This window comes from Scyliorhinus canicula, chromosome 10, assembly GCF_902713615.1.
Source record: "Scyliorhinus canicula chromosome 10, sScyCan1.1, whole genome shotgun sequence".
Lineage (NCBI taxonomy): Eukaryota > Metazoa > Chordata > Chondrichthyes > Carcharhiniformes > Scyliorhinidae > Scyliorhinus > Scyliorhinus canicula.
In genome coordinates this window covers 150,526,444-150,545,493 of record NC_052155.1, presented here as the reverse complement: position 1 = coordinate 150,545,493, position 19,050 = coordinate 150,526,444, and the positions used below count along the sequence as shown (strand labels likewise).

Below are 19,050 nucleotides of genomic sequence, written 5' to 3'. Positions count from 1 at the left end.
AGTGAATTAACTAAACAAAAGAAATACTAGACTTTAGGTAAAAATGAACCCTTATACTCCCTCATCACCAAACTCTCACCATAGCACTCAAATGCACCAAGTTCAGCACTCCAGTGCTGGTTCTAATATTTAAGCTCAACAGCCACACAAGAAGCACCTTTGAGGCTCGACCTAGATGATTGAGATCATTATCCAAGTGTGATTTCAGTGATGTTACGACACTCTGAGCTACTATGTGCTCCACAGGCCAGAGTTCTGGCCACACACCCACACACACAAGACAGACACACACACGGAGTGGAAAGGGGTAAAATAATAAAGGTGAAAAGTCCTTGCTTTCGATTACGAGTTCTTTGCAACAGGTTTTCCTCTCAGCACGCTGATTGATCAAAGCCACTGGTGTACAGTGATGGTCTTCTTGCAAAAACAAACAAGCAGAAGGATTTCCTCTGGAGAGACGTTAGCCTTTATTAAACTGGGCCGTCAACTCTAAGGATCACTTTCAGGCCTGTTTCTTACTTGGAGATCCTTTTTCTCACATCAAACCTGGCTTCCAGCCGTGATTTGACTTCAAGCCTTTGCAATTCCAAGAGAACCCTGCCCAGACTTGCTTGAGTGATAGAGAAGAACTCTTACACTCGATTTCTAAAGAGAATTCATCAGATCTTTCATGAGAGAAAGTTAGAGCTCCTTCACCCAGGCTTCAGAATCCAAGGTGAAACGAAAAGCAAATTTTGCACTGAAAAACACGTCAGGAGATAAAACATCCAATCAATCATCGCCTGTTCCCAGGCAGAACGCAGCCTCTTTGGCTCACCCATTGGCCAACAGGCAAGTCAATCAAATCGAGTCAGCATTGATGTCAGCCAATTGACAATCACCAGCCTAAAACAGCACAGCCTCTGGAATCTGTTGATTTAATTCAAGACTGCTTTGCCTTAAAGCAACAGGTCCAGTAATCTTCATCAAAATGTAATAGCAACATAAAAGAAAGGGGAAAATAAAGGAACTGACAGGGACAAACACGAGGGACCCAGAGAGGGAGGCTGGCGACGGCCCATAGTGCACAGGCATTACTGGTCGTTCAAATAGATGACAGACAGCGTGTGCCGCAGGAGGCTCCGCCTCATCAAGGGCATGGTGCAGCACCTGTGCTATTTCATTGCGGGCTTGGCAGCACATGGAGGAGGAGGAATCCAAGATGCGTAGTTGGCATCAGTGCCACGCAATGCTTGCGTTGCATGGGTGAGGACCACAACTGGGTATGGGTGGGTGGGGCGCAGCACTGTGCTGGGCGGTGGCAGGCACATGGTTGTCGGGAGGGGTGGCAGGTGGTGCCGAGGCCTTTGCCAACTCACCCGTGTGGCCCGGTGGAGGTAACAGCTTTTTACAGTACTGTGTGGTGGTCCTCCAGGTGATGCTCCTCGCGCTGACGGCCGCTGCCTTACTCCCAGGCGGCACTGACTGCCCTGTGGATTACCTGCCGAGCCCTTCGGGGAAACAAGGTATCCCGTTGTGACACCACTGCATCCAACAGTCAGGCATCCCCAAATCTTGGAGCCGGTCACCTTGGTAGCATGCTGTGTGGGCTTACCTCTGTGGGATCAGTTTAAATGCTGCTCCCCTTCGTTAGCAGAGGGGGGTTGGCGAGCGTGGTCCCGGTGAATCAGCTGACGGGACAGTCATTTGTGGCGTGAAGCCTGTGGGGTCTTGTTAAGGGGACTAATTAACATTTGATACCGGTGACGGCCTTGCCAGGTCGACTGTCAGGAAGCTCGCTCACTTAGAAACTTATCATTAAATCGCGCTTAATAGTTTTATTCACCTTTAATGGGATAGATTAAGTTGTGTTAGAGCACATAATATTAATGCCAAGAGGTGATAGTTTAAGGCACAAGTTGCTCAGTACATCAGACACTTAACTGAGTACAATACAACAATATTGCGCACACATGCATCTGGATGAAGAATTCTTCTGTTCACCTTCTGTAGATGCCCACACCAGACTACCCCGCTAATTTCTTTCAATCATCATTTTTCAAACTTTTGCCAAAATTCTGGGAACACTCTCACGGTCTGCTTTCACTTCATATAATGCTGCAAAGACAAATAAAAGATTTTCTTTTTAAAATTTTCCAATTAAGGGGCAATATCTTTGGGTTGTGGGTTTTGTCATGCGAGTGTCCCTTTAAGAAATGTTTTTGTCTTATCACATGGCTTCAGGTGATGTCATTGTGTGGGTGGAGCTAGGCTGTGGCTCTGTGGGTTTTACTTTTGCTTTGAGTTTGGACTGGTTTGAACTGTACAGGTTGAAAGAAGTGTCTCTCGTTTTCCAGTGCCTCCCCATCTTCATCCCGCGGTCCTTTCTTAAGAGGATTAATAAGATTATTGTGGGCTTTGTTGGGGGGGGGGGGGGGCAAGCCCCCACGGGTGAAGAGGGCAATGCTCAAGTGGAATCAGGGAGATGGTGGACTGGTGCTGCCGAATTTCAGTAATTACTACTGGGCGGTTAACATAGCCATGGTTAGGAGGTGGCTGGTGGAGGGGGAGCTGGCATGGGTGCGCGTGGAGGCGGCTTTGTGCAAGGGCACAAGTTTAGGGGCACTGGTGACGGCGCCCCTGCCGATCCTGACGGTCCGGTGCTCCACCAGTCCGGTGGTGGTGGCGGCCCTGAAAGTCTGGGGGCAGTAGAGGTGGCATGTGGGAGCAGAGGGGGCATCGGTGTGGTCCCCAATCTGCGACAATCATAGGTTTGCCCCAGGGAGGGTGGATGGGGGGTTCCGTATTTGGCGGAGAGCGGGGATAGAGAGGATGGGGGACTTGTTCTTGGAAAGTAGCTTCCCGAGTATGAGAGCCCTGGAGGAGAAGTTTGCACTGGCTGGAGGAAATGAACTCTGGTATTTACAGGTACGGGACTTTTTGCAGAGGCAGGTACCAGCCTTCCCATTAAGGGGGATCCAGGACAGGGTGGTCTCTAGAGGAAGGGAGCGTCTCGGACATATATAGAGAGCTTATGGGTTTGGAGGAGACGCAGACCAAGGAGCTGACACGAAAGTGGGAGGAGGAGCTTGGGGGGGGGGGGGGGGGGGGGGGGGGGGGGGGGGCTTTGGGCAGACGCATTAGGGTCAATGCTACCGCAACATGTGCCAGGCTCAGCCCGATCCAATTTAAGGTTGTTCACCGGGCTCACGTGACAGTGGCCCGGATGAGTAAATTCTTTGGGGTGAAGCACAGATGTGCGGGGGGGGGGGGGGGGAGCAGCGAACCATGTCCACATGTTCTGGACATGTCCAAAACTGAGGGGATTTTGGCAGGGGTTTGCCCCGACACCATAGATTATCATAGAATTTACAGTGCAAAAGGAGGCCACTCGGCACATCGAGTCTGCACCGGCTCTTGGAAAGAGCACCCTACCCGAGGTCAACACCTCCACCCTAACCCCATAACCCAGTAACCCCACCCAACACTAAGGACAATTTATCATGGCCAATCCATCTAACCTGCACCCGGAGGAAATCCATGCACACACGGGGAGGATGTGCAAACTCCGCACAGACAGTGACCCAAGCCAGGAATCGACCTGGGACCCTGGAGCTGTGAAGCAATTGTGCAATCCACAGTGCTACCGTGCTGCTCTTAAGAACAAATTAATCTACACTCCATTATTCTACCATAATCCATGTACCTATCCAATAGCCGCTTGAAGGTCCCTAATGTTTCCAACTCAACTACTTCCACAGGCAGTGCATTCCATGCCCCCACTACTCTCTGGGTAAAGAACCTACCTCTGACATCCCCCCTATATCTTCCACCATTTACCTTAATTTATGTCCCCTTGTAATGGTTTGTTCCACCCGGGGAAAAAGTCTCTGACTGTCTACTCTATCTATTCCCCTGATCATCTTATAAACCTCTATCAAGTCGCCCCTCATCCTTCTCCGTTCTAATGAGAAAAGGCCTAAGGGGTATGGTGTTCGGGCCGGAAAGTGGAGCTGAGTCCACAAAAGATCAGCCATGATCTAATTGAATGGCGGAGCAGGCTTGAGGGGCCAGATGGCCTACCCCTGCTCCTCGTTCTTATGTTCTTATTATGTCCACGGTATTGAATACAAGAGTGGTAATGAGTCCGCAGATGGCGATTTTTGGGGTATCGCAGGACCCGGGAATCCCAGAAGAGAAGGAGGCAGACGTTCTGGCCTTTGCTTCCCTGGTAGTTCGGATGCGTATATTGCTGGCGTGGAGGGACTCGACTCAAAGCGCCCAAAATCGGAGACCTGGCTTTCAGACATAGCAGGCTTCCTCTGCCTGGAGAAAATTGGCAACCATTCGGGGGGGGGGGGGGGGGGGGGGGGGGGTAGCGTAGGTTAGGGGTGGTAAGTAATGGCAAGACCTACGGGAGAAGGTCGTGGAATTTCCACTATGTATATACTTGTCTTGTTATTTATATTTATATTGTTGATTCTGTTGCTGTTAAAATGCCAAAGAAAATACCTCAATAATACCTCATTTTAAAAGCTGTTTCCAGACTGCTAAATTGGTAACTTAAGAGAGGAAGGAATTCCAATCTGCTGTTTGAATCTGCTGTCAATAACAGTCTTATACCAGTAAGAATGCCGTGTGCTGGCTTTCAAAAGGGGTTTCTGGTTTTACTTGGATTTTGTTATTGAATTGGAATGGAGGATTCATTAAGAGTTATACATAGATTACTGTAGCTATGTGGGGTCTTATCTTTATGTTTGTAGTTGATAATAATTCTTACTGTGTGCGTTTATACAAATGTTAATGAAATTCGTAGAATAAAGCTTGTTTTTTGATTAAAAGCGCCGATGAACTCTGTTGAATAACACCTGAAAAGGCAGACTCTTGTGCTCATCTTTTCACAGTAACTTCATGGAAGCCTACTCGTGACAATAAGCGATTTTCATTTTTTCATTTCATTTCATTCACATTTCATTTTCATTTCATCTTAACCAAAATCAATAAACAGTTATAGGTCAGGTGAACTCCTTAAAATACTTTGGTGTTTTCTAAACCCTGGCCTATAACAGGGTGAGAGACCCATGCAGACACGAGGATAATGTACAAACTCCACACAGACAGTGGCCCGGGGCCGGGATCAAACCCGGGTCCTTGGCGCCATAGTAGTGCTAACCGCTGCACCAATGTGCCGCCCTGAAGACAGATAAAAATAAAAGTGGCAGCAAAACACTCTGCTCTCATCGAATCATTGACTCTTACAGAATAGTTGACCTGCATTAACCAATCATTGACCTCCCTGCCTCACAACATATGACATTTCAACAATGATTCTGACTCTGACCAAGAGTCAGATTTTTTTTTAAATTTCATAATAACCAAAACTATACAAAACAATTAACCAGAATTACACAATAAAAGACTAACAAGCAAAATGACATATTAACATAATCCCAAAACAAACTCCTTAAACAAGGAAATGAATGGCTGCCATCTTGGGTAGAACCCTTCTACTGACCCTGTAATGGTGTACTTAGCCTTCTCCAAATGTCCCAACGAGGCACTGGGTGGAGGAAACCAGGCTATTAACGAGGCAAAGATTCCCAGCAGAGTTTTATAAATCGTTTCGGGGAGGACCTGAGCCCTTTGCTGGTGGGGGCATACAATGAGGCCAGGGAGAGGGTGCAACTCCCCCGTACATTATTGCAAGCATCCATCTCCCCGATACTGAAAAAAGATAAGGATCCAGAGCAGTGTGGATCGAACCATCTAATATTGTTGCTGAATGTGGATGCTAATTTGTTTGCTTCGCGAATTGAGGACTTTGTCCCGTGGGTGACAGGTGAGGACCAAACTGGAGTTGTGAAAGGGAGACAGTTATCGGCAAATGGGAGGAGGATGCTTAACTTCATTATGATGCCCCCAGAGGGGCAGGAAGTGGAAGTGGCGATGGACGCAGAGAAGGCTTTTGACCAGGAGGAGTGGGAATATCTGTGGGAGGTGCTGGGTCAGTTTGGATTTGGGCAGGGATTTGTGGACTTGGTCCAGTTGCTGTACCAGGCACCGATCGCAAGTGTGCAGATGAACCAGGTGAGTTTGGGATATTTTGGGTTGCAACTTAGGACAAGGCAGGGGTGCCCTCTCTCCCCATTGTTTTTTGCCTTGGCTATAGAGCCATTAGCTATAGCACTTAGAGCGTTGAGAGATTGGAAAGGAATTGTGCAGGGGGGCGTCAAGCACAAGGTTTTGTTGTATGCAGACAATCTGCTGTTATATATGTTGGACCCATTGGCAGCATTATGGGAATTTTGGAAGACTTTGGTTGGTTCTCTGGGTAGAAGTTGAACATGGGAAAGGGCAAAGTGTTCCCGATTGAGACTAGAGGCAAGGAGAGAAGGTTGGAGGAGCTGCCGTTTAAGTTGGTGGGGATGAGCTTCAGATACTCATACGTCCAGGTGACACAGGGCTGGGCACAGTTACACAAGTTAAACTTGACTAGGCTAGTGGTTTAGATGAAGAGGGATTTTAAGAAGTGGGACGTGCTGCCACTGTCATTGGCAGGGCAAGTGCGGACAGTCAAGACGACGGTGCTGCCAAGGTTCCTGTTTATATTTCAAAACCTTCCGATCCTTGTCCCGAAGTCATTTTTTAAGATGGTTAATGCATTGATCTTGGGGTTTGTGTGGGAGGGGGAGGCCCGCGAAGAGGGTTTCTTTGGAATGGGGGAGGGGGAGGGGTTGGCGCTGCTGAACATAATGAATGACTACCGGCCAGCTAATATCACTAATGGTCAGGAAATGGGAAGTGGGGGAAGGGGGATGGTTACAGCTTTGTGTCGGGAATCGAAGTTAACGGCATTGTTGCGAGCGCCGCTGCAGTTCTCACCGGCCAGGTTCTCCATATAAGACCAGTGGTGATGTGGGCCCCTAGGGCATGAGGGAAGTGGAGGCAGCATTTGAGACTGGAGGGTGCCTCGGTGTGGGCACCGACCTGTGATAATCATAGGTTTGCACCGGTGGACCAGTGGCTTCGGGGTGGCAGCAGCAAGGAATTGAGCAATTTGGGCACCTGTTCATAGAGGGCAGCTTCGCAAAATTAGAGGACCTGGAGGTGGAATATAAGCTGCCCATGGGTAATGGCTTTAGGTGCTTGTAGGTCCAGGATTTCGCGAGGAGAGAAGTGCCTTTTTTTCCAGGGTTGCCACCCATGGGGCTGCAGGATAAGGTGTTGTTGAAGGCGGGGGGGGGGTGTGGAAAAGAGGAGAAGGTGACTAAGGTCTACAAGGAGCTGATGAACTAGGAGGAAGCCCAGATGGGAGTTATTAAACAGAAGTGGGGGGGATGGGGGGTCCAGTCGATGGGTTTGTTTTGAGGTGGGAGCCGTTCATTGACTTCTTTAAGGAGGATTGAGATGTCAGCAGAGCGGAGGGGTGGGGGGGGGGGGGGGGGGGGGGATAAGGGTGTTGGTTATTTATTATTTTGTACAATTTTACTTCTGCTCTTATCTGTTGCTTATACAAATGCCTAAATAAAATATACTTTTTTAAACTTATAAAATTCTAACAGGATTAGACAGGGTAGATTCAGGGTGTTCCCAATGGTGGGGAAGTCGAGAACTCGGGGTAATAGTTTGATAATAAAGGGTGAACCTTTTAGGACTGAGGCGAGGAGAAATTTCTTCACCCAGAGAGTGGTGAATCTGTGGAATTTACTACCACGAAAGTGGTTGAGGCCAACACATGAATTTCAAGAAGCAATTAGATAGCTCTTGTGGCTAAAGGGATCTGGGTGGGGGTGAGATCATAGAATTTACAGTGCAGAAGGAGGCCATTCGGCCCATCGAGTCTGCACCAGCTCTTGGAAAGAGCACCCTACCCACGGTCAACACCTCCACCTTATCCCCATAACCCAGTAACCCCACCCAACACTAAGGGCAATTTTGGACACTAAGGGCAATTTATCATGGCCAATCCACCTAACCTGCACATCTTTGGACTGTGGGAGGAAACGGAGCACCCGGAGGAAACCCACGCACACACGGGGAGGATGTGCAGACTCGACACAGACAGTGACCCAAGCCTGTATCAAACCTGGGACCCTGGAGCTGTGAAGCAATTGTGCTATCCACAAGGCTACCGTATTCAGCTTGATGATCAGGCATGATCATAATGAATGGCTAAGCAGGTTCAAAGGACCAAATGGCCTCCTCCTGCTTCTATGTATGACCACAGCTGAAGTGTTGCATCTGGTTCTGTTCATCACATTACAAGAAGGACATGATCACACTAGAGGGTGAAGAGGGAATTTGCAAGGATGCTACCAGGACTGGAAAATTTGAGCTATGAGAAAAGATTGGGTTGTTTTGTTTGGGAAAGGAGGTCGAGGGGAAATTTGGTAGAGGTGAGTAAAGGTCCATTTCCCTGTGCAGACAGATGAATAACTGAAGGCACAGATTTAAATAATTGACAGAGGGCAGTTGAAGAGAAAAGCTCTTTCAGCCAGAGAGCATGGTGGGCGTCCGAGACTCACTGAGTGAACGGTTGGCATATGTAGAAATCCTTGTTGCATAGAAACAGCATTTCAAGTGGTACAAACTTGATGGACCAAGGTCTGGTAAGTGGGATTAAGCTGAACAGCTCTTCTTTGGGGGAGGCTAGTAGACTCAAGGGCCAATGGCTTACCTCTCTGCTTTTTGGATCCAAAGCTATATGCAAATTATCTCACCACCCGAGTCTCCTCGAAATCAATCACTTCAACTTTGGCTTCAATCTGCCCTCCCCGAACAACTTTGTTAATGGATGATTCTTGTGATAAAAGTCGCCAATGTTTTTTCATTTCACAGGAACGCTTCCAGCTCCTCTTCACAATTTAGTCTGACACGTACAGATAACATTTGCAGCAACACAAAACTGGCTGGAATTACAATGTCACCACTGTGACTCGATTAAGATGATGGTGCTCCCGAGGTTTTTGTTTCTTTTCCAGTGCCTCCCCATATTGATCCCAAAGGCTTTTTTCAAAAGGGTGAATAAGTCTATTCTCGGGTTCATGTGGGCGCGGAAGGCCCCGAGAGTAAGGAGGGTATTCTTGGAGCAAAGAAGGGAGGTAGGAGGTTTGGCGTTGCCCAACCTGTGTGGGTATTACTGGGCGGCGAATGTGGCAATGATTCGCAGGTGGGTGACGGAGGGGGAGGGTGATGCATGGAAGAGATTGGAGGTGGCATCCTGTGTGAGTACGAGTCTGGAGGCTTTGGTGACGGCCCCAAATCCACTCCCCCCAGCAAAGTACTCGACGAGTCCGGTAGTGGTGGCATCCCTCAAAATCTGGGGGCAGTGAAGGCCTCAGTTTGGGCCACGATACGGGGCAATCACTGTTTTGCACCGGGGAGAATGGATGGTGGATTTGGGAGTTGGCACAGGGCAGGCATCAGACAGATTGGGGACCTTTTCCTTGATGGGAAGTTCGCGACTCTGGAGGAGCTGGAGGGGAAGTGGAACCTCCCCCCTGGAAACGCTTTCAGGTAATGCAGATCAGGGCATTTGTTAAGTGGCAGGTGGCGGAGTTTCCACGGCTGCCACCAAGGGGAGTGCAGGATAGGGTGCTCTCGGGGACGTGGGTCAGTGAGGGGAAGATCTCGGCAATTTATCAGTTGATGCAGGAGGAGGAGGAGGCCTCAGTAGAGGAGCTCAAAGCGAAGTGGGAGGAAGATCTTGGGGAAGAGATAGAGGATGGAACGTGGTCGGATGCCCTGGAGAGGGTGAACTCGTCCTCTTCTTGCGCACGGCTCAGCTTAATTCAGCTGAAGGTGCTGCATAGGGCGCACATGACAGGGGCAAGGATGAGCCGGTTCTTTGGAGGGGAAGACAGGTGCAGGAGGTGTTCGGGAGGCCCAGCGAACCACACCCATATGTTTTGGGCATGTCCGGCCTTGGAGGGGTTTTGGAAGTGGGTGGCGGGGACTTTGTCTGAAGTGGTCGGGTCTAGGTCAGGCTGGGCTGGGGGCTCGCGATTTTTGGGGTAGCTTCGGAGCCGGGAGTGCAGGAGGCGAGAGAGGCCGGCATTCTGGCCTTTGCATCTCTAGTAGCCCGACGCAGGATTCTGTTACAGTGGAGGGACACATGGCCCCCAAGTTCGGATGCCTGGATCAACGACATGGCTGGGTTTATCAAGCTGGAAAAGGTTACGTTTTTCCTGAGGGGGTCGGTACAGGGGTTCTTTCGGCGGTGGCAGCCTTGATTTCCTGGCGAAGGGGTAGAGGGTGGTCAGTCTCAGCAGCAACCTGGGGGGGAGGTACGGTGCTGGTTAACGGGGTTTGTTTTTGCGACGGTGGGCTTGTTATTTTCTTCTTTCTTGTATTGTTTGTTATTATTATTATTCTGTTGGGGGGGGGGGTAGTTCTTTTCTTGTTTCGGTGTAGAACCACACCTTGTCTACTTTAACTGTGGGGAGAAAATTTGTTGTTGAAAAACTTGAAAAAAAATTATTTTTTTAAAAAACCTACTTCCCTGGATAGTTATCCAGAAAATTGGGTAGACAAAAAACTGAAGTGGAACTCCTGGGTAACTAGACGATTGGCCGACCCCCTCCACCCCGACCCTGTGACTATCCCCTGAGGCTCCCAACCAGAATATTCTCCTGTCCCCCGACCCAACCTCACCACCCTAGTCTCTTATCTCATGTCACTCTACCCTCTTATCTCATCCACACATTCACCTATTATTGAATAGAATATGGCTACTCCCTCCGAGGTTTTCTGTTGTGACAGTCCAGCAGGACTCTCCATCAGAAGACGGGGCAGGAAAAAAAATTGTGGGTAAGGGAGATGGAAAGTTTTTTTTTTAAATCAGCGTCAAAAACAGGGCTCCAACCCTTGATGAGAAGATTTGAACCAAGACTTCTCAAGTTACTCTTAAGAATAAACACTTTGGGGCATAGGTTGACATTTAGCCTTGATCACAAGTTATGCAGTTTCAACAGAAAAAGTGAGCAGAATCATAGCATGTGAATCCTAAAACATGAGTAACAATTCTGCACTCAAAACACAATCAAATGGAATTTGATTCAGTAATAAATCAGTGGCCTTGGTCACCATTTCTCACATTCATTACAACAAATAACCATTATTTAATTTTACTAAGCTTCTTGAATAAAGGGTTTTTTCCATTCGGATATGTTTTTTCCCCATTCCCTCAAACGTTTTCTCCTTTTGTTTCTCGCCCTCCAATCCAAATCTTCCTCGGGGAAGAATGGGAAAGCGAAAGCATCTCATGAAATTAAATTAAATGAAAATTGCTTATTGTCACGAGTAGGCTTCAATGAAGTTACTGTGAAAAGCCCCTAGTCGCCACATTCCGGTGCCTATCCGGGGAGGCTGGTACGGGAATCGAACCGTGCTGCTGGCCTGCTTTAAAAGCCAGCGATTTAGCCGAGTGAGCTCAACCAGTCATTATAGATCACTTTTGGTCATTAGAATCTTTTATTCCCTATAAGGAATTTGCCCATTTCCCACAAGTTCCCCGACGTCATGACACATTAAAATTATTGCTTTGTCACGAATTGTAGACAGTAGTGCATTCTGAAATGCACTACAGTGGCAAATGATTTTTTTAAAACCAAAGTAAAACAAGATGTACAGATCTTTATAATAACACCACAATTTAAAGGCTCACAAATTTAGACAGTTTCACTTCAATTCTCACAATGTTATAAAGGTACGGTAAAGTCGCCATAGTCCCAGATGACCATAGTGCTTTCCCCTTGGAGGGGGTAAGGTGACTGGTGGTGATTTAACCGGAGAATCACACCTCAAGACGAAGGTGGGCCTTCATGAATAACCTCTGCAAAACTGTCAACATAGTATCAGGATTTTCAGATTTAAATAATCAATTGAAAAATCATTAAAAATCTGTTACACTGACTCGTTCAAAAATATGTTTTATTTTTTTTAGCTTTTTTTTATACAAACAATTTTATTGAGGTAGTTTTTGGCATTGTAAACAGTTACAGACATCAACAGAAAGAAAGCAAAAAAGGCAAAAATGTGCAAACATCCACGTACATTCAATACTTCAGACATAATCTACTGCACAAGCCCGCTCCTCTCCCACTGGTACTACCCACCAATTTATCCCTCCTACTCTACTCTACTGTACTGTACTCTACTCTAACACCCCCCTCCCCCCCGCTCCCTCCCCTCCCCCTGCTAACGTTCACTCTCCAGCAAAGAAGTCAATGAATGGTTGCTACCTTCGGGCAAACCCTTTACAGATCCCCTCAAAGCGAACTTAATTTTTTTCCATTCCCAGGAAACTCGACATGTCCGGAAGCCACAACTCAGTCTTTGGGGGCTTTGAGTCCCTCCATGCCAATAGTATTCGTTGCCGGGCTATCAGGGAAGCAAAGGCCAAAACATCAGCCTCTTTCTCACCCTGGACTCCCGGGTCTTCCGAAACCCCAAAAATTGCCACCCCTGGACCCATCGCCACCCTTGTTTTTAGCACCCGGGACATGATCCCCGCAAATCCCTCCCAGTAACCCTAAGCATCGGGCATGCCCAAAACATGTGTACGTGGTTCGCTGGTCCTCCTGCGCACCTAGCGTATTTGTCCTCTACCCCAAAGAATTTGCTCATCCGAGCCACCGTCATGTGGGCCCGTGAACGACTTTAAATTGAATCAGGCCGAGCCTGGCACATGTTGCGGTCGAATTTACCCTACTAAGGGCTTCAGCCCACAGCCCGTCCTCCATTTCCCCACCTAGCTCCTCCTCCCATTTGAGTTTCAGCTCCTCCGTCTGGGATCCTTCCTCCTTCATGAGCACTTTATAAATATCAGAGACTCTACCCTCCCCTTCTTCCCCCCACCCTAGAGACTATTCTGTCTTGGGTCCCCAATGGCGGGAGGCGTGGGAAGGATAGGACCTGTCTACGGACAAAGTCCCGCAACTGTAGGTACCTAAAATCATTTCCCCTTACCAGACCAAATTTCTCCTCCAAGCTCCTCAAACTCGCAAAGCTCCCTTCCAGGAACACATCGCCCACCCTCCCCACCCCCACCCGCCGCCATGCTCGAAACCCCCATCCATACTCCCGGGGGCAAACCGATGGTTGTCGCAGATTGGCGCCCAGACCGACGCCCCCATCTCCCCTACATGCCTCCTCCACTGGCCCCATATCCGCAGGGTCACCACCACTACCGGGCTGGTGGAGTACCTGGCCGGCGGCAGTGGTAGAGGAGCCGTGACCAGGGCTGCCAAGCTGGAGCCCCTGCACGTTGCCGCCTCCACCCGCTCCCAGATAGACCCCGTACCCACCATCCACTTCCTTATCATAGCGATGTTGGCTGCCCAGTAATAATTAGTCAGACTCGGCAAAGCCAGCCCTCCCTCATTGCGGCTCCTCTCCAGCATTGCCTTCTTCACCCGCGGGGATTTTCCCGCCCAAACAAAGCTAATGATCATCTTGTTAACCCTTTTGAAGAAGGACTGAGGGGTAAAGAACGGGAGGCACTGAAAAATAAACAGGAATCTAGGGAGGATTGTCATCTTTACAGTCTGCACCCTCCCTGCCAGTGACAGCGGGAGTGCATCCCATCTCCGAAACTCTCCCTTCATTTGCTCCACCACCCTGGCCAAATTTAATTTGTGCAGCCTGCCCCAGTCTTGCGCCACCTGGATTCCCAAGTACCGGAAATTTTCCTCAACCAACCTAAATGGTAACCCTCTCAATCTGTTCTCCTGGCCCCTTGTCTGTACCACAAACATTTCACTCTTGGCCATATTCAATTTGTATCCTGAGAACTGGCCGAACTTCCTCAACATTCCCAGTATACTTCCCATCCTGGCCACTGGGTCCGACATGTACAGGAGCAGGTCGTCCGCATAAAGAGAGACCCTATGTTCTACCCCGCCCCTCACCATCCCCTTCCATCCCTCTGCGGCTCTCGGCGCAATCGCCAGCAGCTCTATGGCCAGTGCAAACAGCAGCGGGGAGAGCGGGCAGCCCTGTCTGGTCCCACGATACAGCCTAAAGTACTCTGACACTTCTCTGTTTGTCCTGGCGCTGGCCTTTGGTGCCTGATATAATAATTTGATCCCATTCACCAGTCCCTCCCCGAACCCAAACCATCCGAGCACCTCCCATAGATAGTCCCACTCCACCCGGTCAAAGGCCTTCTCGGCGTCCATCGCCACCACTACCTCCACCTCCCTGCCCGCCGGGGGCATCATTATCACATTAAGTAATCTTCTCAAGTTGGCCGCCAGCTGCCTCCCTTTCACGAACCCAGTTTGGTCCTCCCCAATCACCTCCGGTATGCAGTCCTCAATTCTAACCGCCAGTACCTTTGCCAGGAGCTTGGCATCAACATTAATCAGGGAGATTGGCCTGTAGGACCCGCACGCCTCCGGGTCTTTACCCCGCTTCAAAATCAGTGATATAGTGGCTTGCGACATCGTCGGCGGCAGGGTCCCTCTGTCCCTTGCCTCATTGAAGACCCTTGCCAAGACCGGGCCCACCAACTCAGAGAACTTCCAATAAAACTCTACTGGGTATCCATCCGGCCCCGGGCCTTTCCCCGACTACATGGCCTTTAGGCCCCCCAATACCTCCTCCACTCTAATCGGGGCCCCCAGCTCATCCACTCGCCCCCCACCTACTGTTGGGAATGTTAACCCGTCCAGAAACTTTTTCATCTCCTCCGGTTCTTCCGGCGGCTCCGAAGTATACAGCTTGCGATAGAAGTCCTGGAATACCTTATTCAATCCTGCCGGGTCCTCCACTCTGTGCCCTTCCCCATCCATCACTCTACTTATTTCCCTGGCCACCTCCCTCTTCCTGAGTTGCTGTGCTAACAGTCTGCTAGCCTTTTCCCCATGCTCATACACCACGCCCCTCGCCTTCCTGACCTGTTCCACGGCCCTACTCATCGATAGCGCCCCCAGTTCCGCCTGTAGTCTCTGCCTCTCCCTGAGTAAAACCTCCCCCGGGGACTCTGCGTGCTCCTCATCTATCCGACCCATTTCCCTGACCAATCTATCCATCTCTGCCCTGTCTGCCTTGGCGCTGTGGGCCCCAATTGAGATCAACTCCCCCCGCACTACTGCCTTTAGCGACTCCCACAGGGTTGCCGCTGAGACCTCCCCCGTATCATTCACCTGCAAGTACATTTTGCATACACCTCCGAAGGCTCTCACAGATCCCCTCCTCCGACAGCAGACCCACGTCTAGCCTCCATCGCGGGCGTTGGTAGTTCGCCCCCCCCCCAATCTGCAGGTCTACCCAGTGAGGGGCATGGTCCGAGATAGTGATTGCGAATATTCCGTGTTCTTTACCTCCCCTATACAATCCCTGCTTAGTACAAAGAAGTATATCCTAGAATATACTTTATGGACGTGCGAGTAAAACGAGTAGCCCCTTCCTGTCGGCTGTCTGGCTCTCCAGGGGTCCACTGCCCCCATTTGCTCCATAAACCCTTTCAGCTCCCTTGCCATTGCTGGGAGTCTACCCGTTATGGGACACGACCGACCCAGAGCCGGATCAAGGACCATGTTAAAGTCCCGTCCCCCCCCCCCCATTATTAGCCTACGAGAGTCCAGGATCTTCCCCAGCACTCTTTTAATAAAGTCCACGTCATCCCAGTTCGGGGCATATATATTCACCAGCACCACTCTTCTCCCCTCCAGTCTGCCCCATACCATCAGGTGTCTGCCCCCCCCCCCCCCCTGTCTGCGGCTATGCCCTCTGCCTCAAATTGTACCCACTTGTTGATCATGATTGCCACCCCCTTGGACTTCGAGTCCAAGTCCGAGTGGAAGACCTGGCTAATCCAGCCCTTCCTGAGCCTAGTCTGGTCAGACACTTTCAGGTGTGTGTCTCCTGCAACATAATGTCCGCCCTCAGAGCCCGCAAGTGCGCGAACACCCGCGCCCTCTTAACCGGCCCATTCAGTCCCCTGACATTCCAGGTGATCATGGGGGGCATAACCCCCCACCCCGGTCAGCCATAGCCTTTCTCGTGCCGGCCCCCGGCCCGTGCGTCGCGCCATCCTTGGCCCGCCTTTTGGCTGCCTCCACCATCGACCTCCTTTCCAATGCCCATTTCAAATCCCTCCCACGTCAGCAGAACAACCCCCCCCCCCCCCCCCCCAGCAACATTCCCGATACCCCCACCCCTGCCATCCACTGGCTATGATCAAAAATATGTTTTATTAACACATTCACGTATGGCAAATACAAATATGCACTGTACATATTAAGACTTTTCATTAAGAGAAGCAATTTGCAGAACCAGTTTTTAAGGAAGACTTTTACTTCTCTGGTGAATATTTTTTTAAATGACGTTTTCTAAAGTTAATTTAATAGTCGAACATAAAACACTTGTTTTGAGCAGGTCGTTAACAAATAACGTGACATTTCAAAAAAAGTTATGTCGGAGACTGCTAATGCGGAGGTGACCTCAACTACGCTTTAGCATATGAGGAAAGCCAATAAAAAGATTTTCAAAAAAGAAAACTACGATTTAGCTGCTCCCTCGGCTCTAAATTTGGAGCCCAAAGACATAATTTTCAATCGCCCAGACTGTCACTGTTATGAACTCAATTACCCGGCCAAAAAAATCCCACGGCAGTCAACAACCTCTTAATTTGTAATGACCAGTCACTGAAGCTGCCAATACCATGTTTCATCCACACACACCAGAGTAAAAAATGCAAACTCACCAAGATACATATTTTAGCATTTCCCAAGAATTAAAATAAAAACGCCTCATTGTAATGGAATGAAATTAGAATCGAGTATTGACGCTCCGCCAGGACAACACTTTGCAGATCACAAGATATATCTATCAACTGGAGAAACAAACATTTGTAGATTCTACCATCCCAAAAGCCACGCAACATTTTGCACGTTACTGGATACTGCAGGAACTCGGGGACGTTGCAACTCGCCAACTCAAATGTTGCAATGAATCAACAAAAATCTTGCACCACCACCACCCCATTTCAGCGTCCCAAATTCATCAAAAGTGATGCCCACAGGCCCCGGTGAATCTCCAGAGCCCGTGCAACCTGCCCACCGGCTTCTGGAAATATCTGCCTGCTATTCGCAGTCATTCCCGAAATGTACCCTTGCGGGTAATGAATCAGACAATCACAGCAGCTCCCAGACGAGGTCCCACCCACAGCCACAAAACAAGCCTAGTCCCTCGGCAGCTCATTAAAGGCAGAAAGGATGTAGGGTCATCCAGCCCAACATGAAAATGAGAGGGAGGCGAGGGTGTGACCAGATGATAGCACTCGGCGAGGTTACAAGGGATCGCTTCAGCAGTTACTGGGCTCCGCCTTCTCTTACCTTGAAGTTGCTGGAGTTCACCCATCCCGTTAGCTCGCCCACGATACCGTCCAGCGCCCGTTTTGGGTCGTGATCCACGTCCGGGGACCTCCTGGGATCGCCCAAGTAATCGATCAGCTCCTGGCCGACCTGTAGCCGTCGACTCACATCCCTTTGCGCCACTTGCTCCGAGAAATAGTCCAAGCTGCATTCAGGCTCCATGTCTCGTCAGGGCCGGGAGGCTTCTCCCAAAGTTACACTCGATAGCCTCCTTCTCCACCACCTGCCTGAACTTCCGATCACACTGTCCACCTCCTGCAGCCTCAAAGGGAAGAGGAGGATTCGCGGGTGCCCTTTGTTTTTATCCGCCAGCCCTCTGGTGATTCTCGGTCAAGGAGCGAGCACTTCGCCCTGATCCAGGCCTTTTTAATCCTCACTCCTTCCAGATTCCTCACTCCTCTTGAAGCAACTCCAGCCGGAGCAACGCCCCCTCACACAAAATTTATGCAATCCCTCCCATAAAAAAACGTTTTCCCTTCAACTCCGTAATTCGCCCTTAAAACGAATTATAAATAAACCAGGGCACGCATCGCACCAACGAGTGACGAAGCTCGACGTCCCCTCTATGGCAACAGGCCCGTCCCCGTCCGCCCTCTTAACCCAACTCACGCAGCGGCCCTGTACGCACGCGCGCCTGAGGGGTCCGAGCTGACGTAACAATGGTCCACCGGCGCTCGCGTGCTGGAGCTCGCGGCGAACTTTCTCCCTTTGAAAACCAACGGCGGCAAAACAGCGGAGCGGGGATCCACACAGCTGTCCCGCACCCTGAGTGTGAAACCGCGGGCGGGGGTCTGCACCCTGAGTGTGAAACCGCGGGCGGGGGTCCGCAGCCTGAGTGAGAAACCGCGGGCGGGGGTCCGCAGCCTGAGTGGGAAACCGCGGGCGGGGGTCCGCACCCTGAGTGGGAAACCGCGGCGGGGGTCCGCAGCCTGAGTGAGAAACCGCGGGCGGGGGTCCGCAGCCTGAGTGGGAAACCGCGGGCGGGGGTCCGCAGCCTGAGTGGGAAACCGCGGGCGGGGGTCCGCACCCTGAGTGGGAAACCGCGGGCGGGGGTCCGCACCCTGAGTGAGAAACATTTGTCGTTATATCGATGTAGCGAGTTGGTTGCATGGGATAATATCACTGGATTCATAATCGAGGTCCAGGTTAGTGCTCTGGGTGCACGGGTTTAAATCCCACCAGGGAGGCTGGTGGAATTTCAATTCAATTAATAAATCTGGTATTAGATAGTCTAAACTACTCACAAAGGGCTGTGAATCTGTGGAATTTGCCGGGACAGTGAGTAAATGTACGGAGGAGCTAGACATGTTTTTAATTGGTCATGGGTTGAAGAGTTCTGGAGAACAGACAGGACGGTGGCGTTAAAGCCACAATGAGATCAGCCATTATCGTATTGAACAGTGGAGCAGGCTCCAGAGGTTAAATTGCCTCCTCGTGCTCCTAGTTCATGTTTTCTAAGAAATAACTACTCTGGCTGATTTCACCATCCAGCTCTTAGACTGTAACAACACCCCAAGCACAAATATCATGTTCATGATCAATAAGGGGATTTCTTGATTAATATGAAACAGGAGAATGGGGATGAGGAATATATCAGCTGTGATCAAATGTTGGAGCAGACTCGATGGGCCAAATCCCACACCAGGCGGAAGTGAAGAAGGTGCTGGGCGAATTGTATACTGCCATAAAT

General features: G+C 49.9%; 1 protein-coding gene across 30 annotated transcripts in view; it reads right to left on the bottom strand.

Moving 5' to 3' along the window:
* clasp2 (cytoplasmic linker associated protein 2) overlaps nucleotides 1-17,964 on the bottom strand; it is a 582,371-nt gene extending 564,407 nt beyond the window's left edge. For 24 of the 30 annotated variants that reach the window (XM_038809872.1, XM_038809880.1, XM_038809882.1 and 21 more), the window contains exon 1: nucleotides 17,322-17,522. In XM_038809872.1, coding sequence (XP_038665800.1) covers nucleotides 17,322-17,522 — 201 coding nt within the window. Of the gene's footprint in view, nucleotides 1-16,690; nucleotides 16,713-17,321 lie in introns of those variants that run through there. The other 6 variants (XM_038809903.1, XM_038809905.1, XM_038809907.1 and 3 more) reach the window with 3 other exon arrangements.
* Between the last annotated feature and the right edge of the window lie 1,086 nt (nucleotides 17,965-19,050).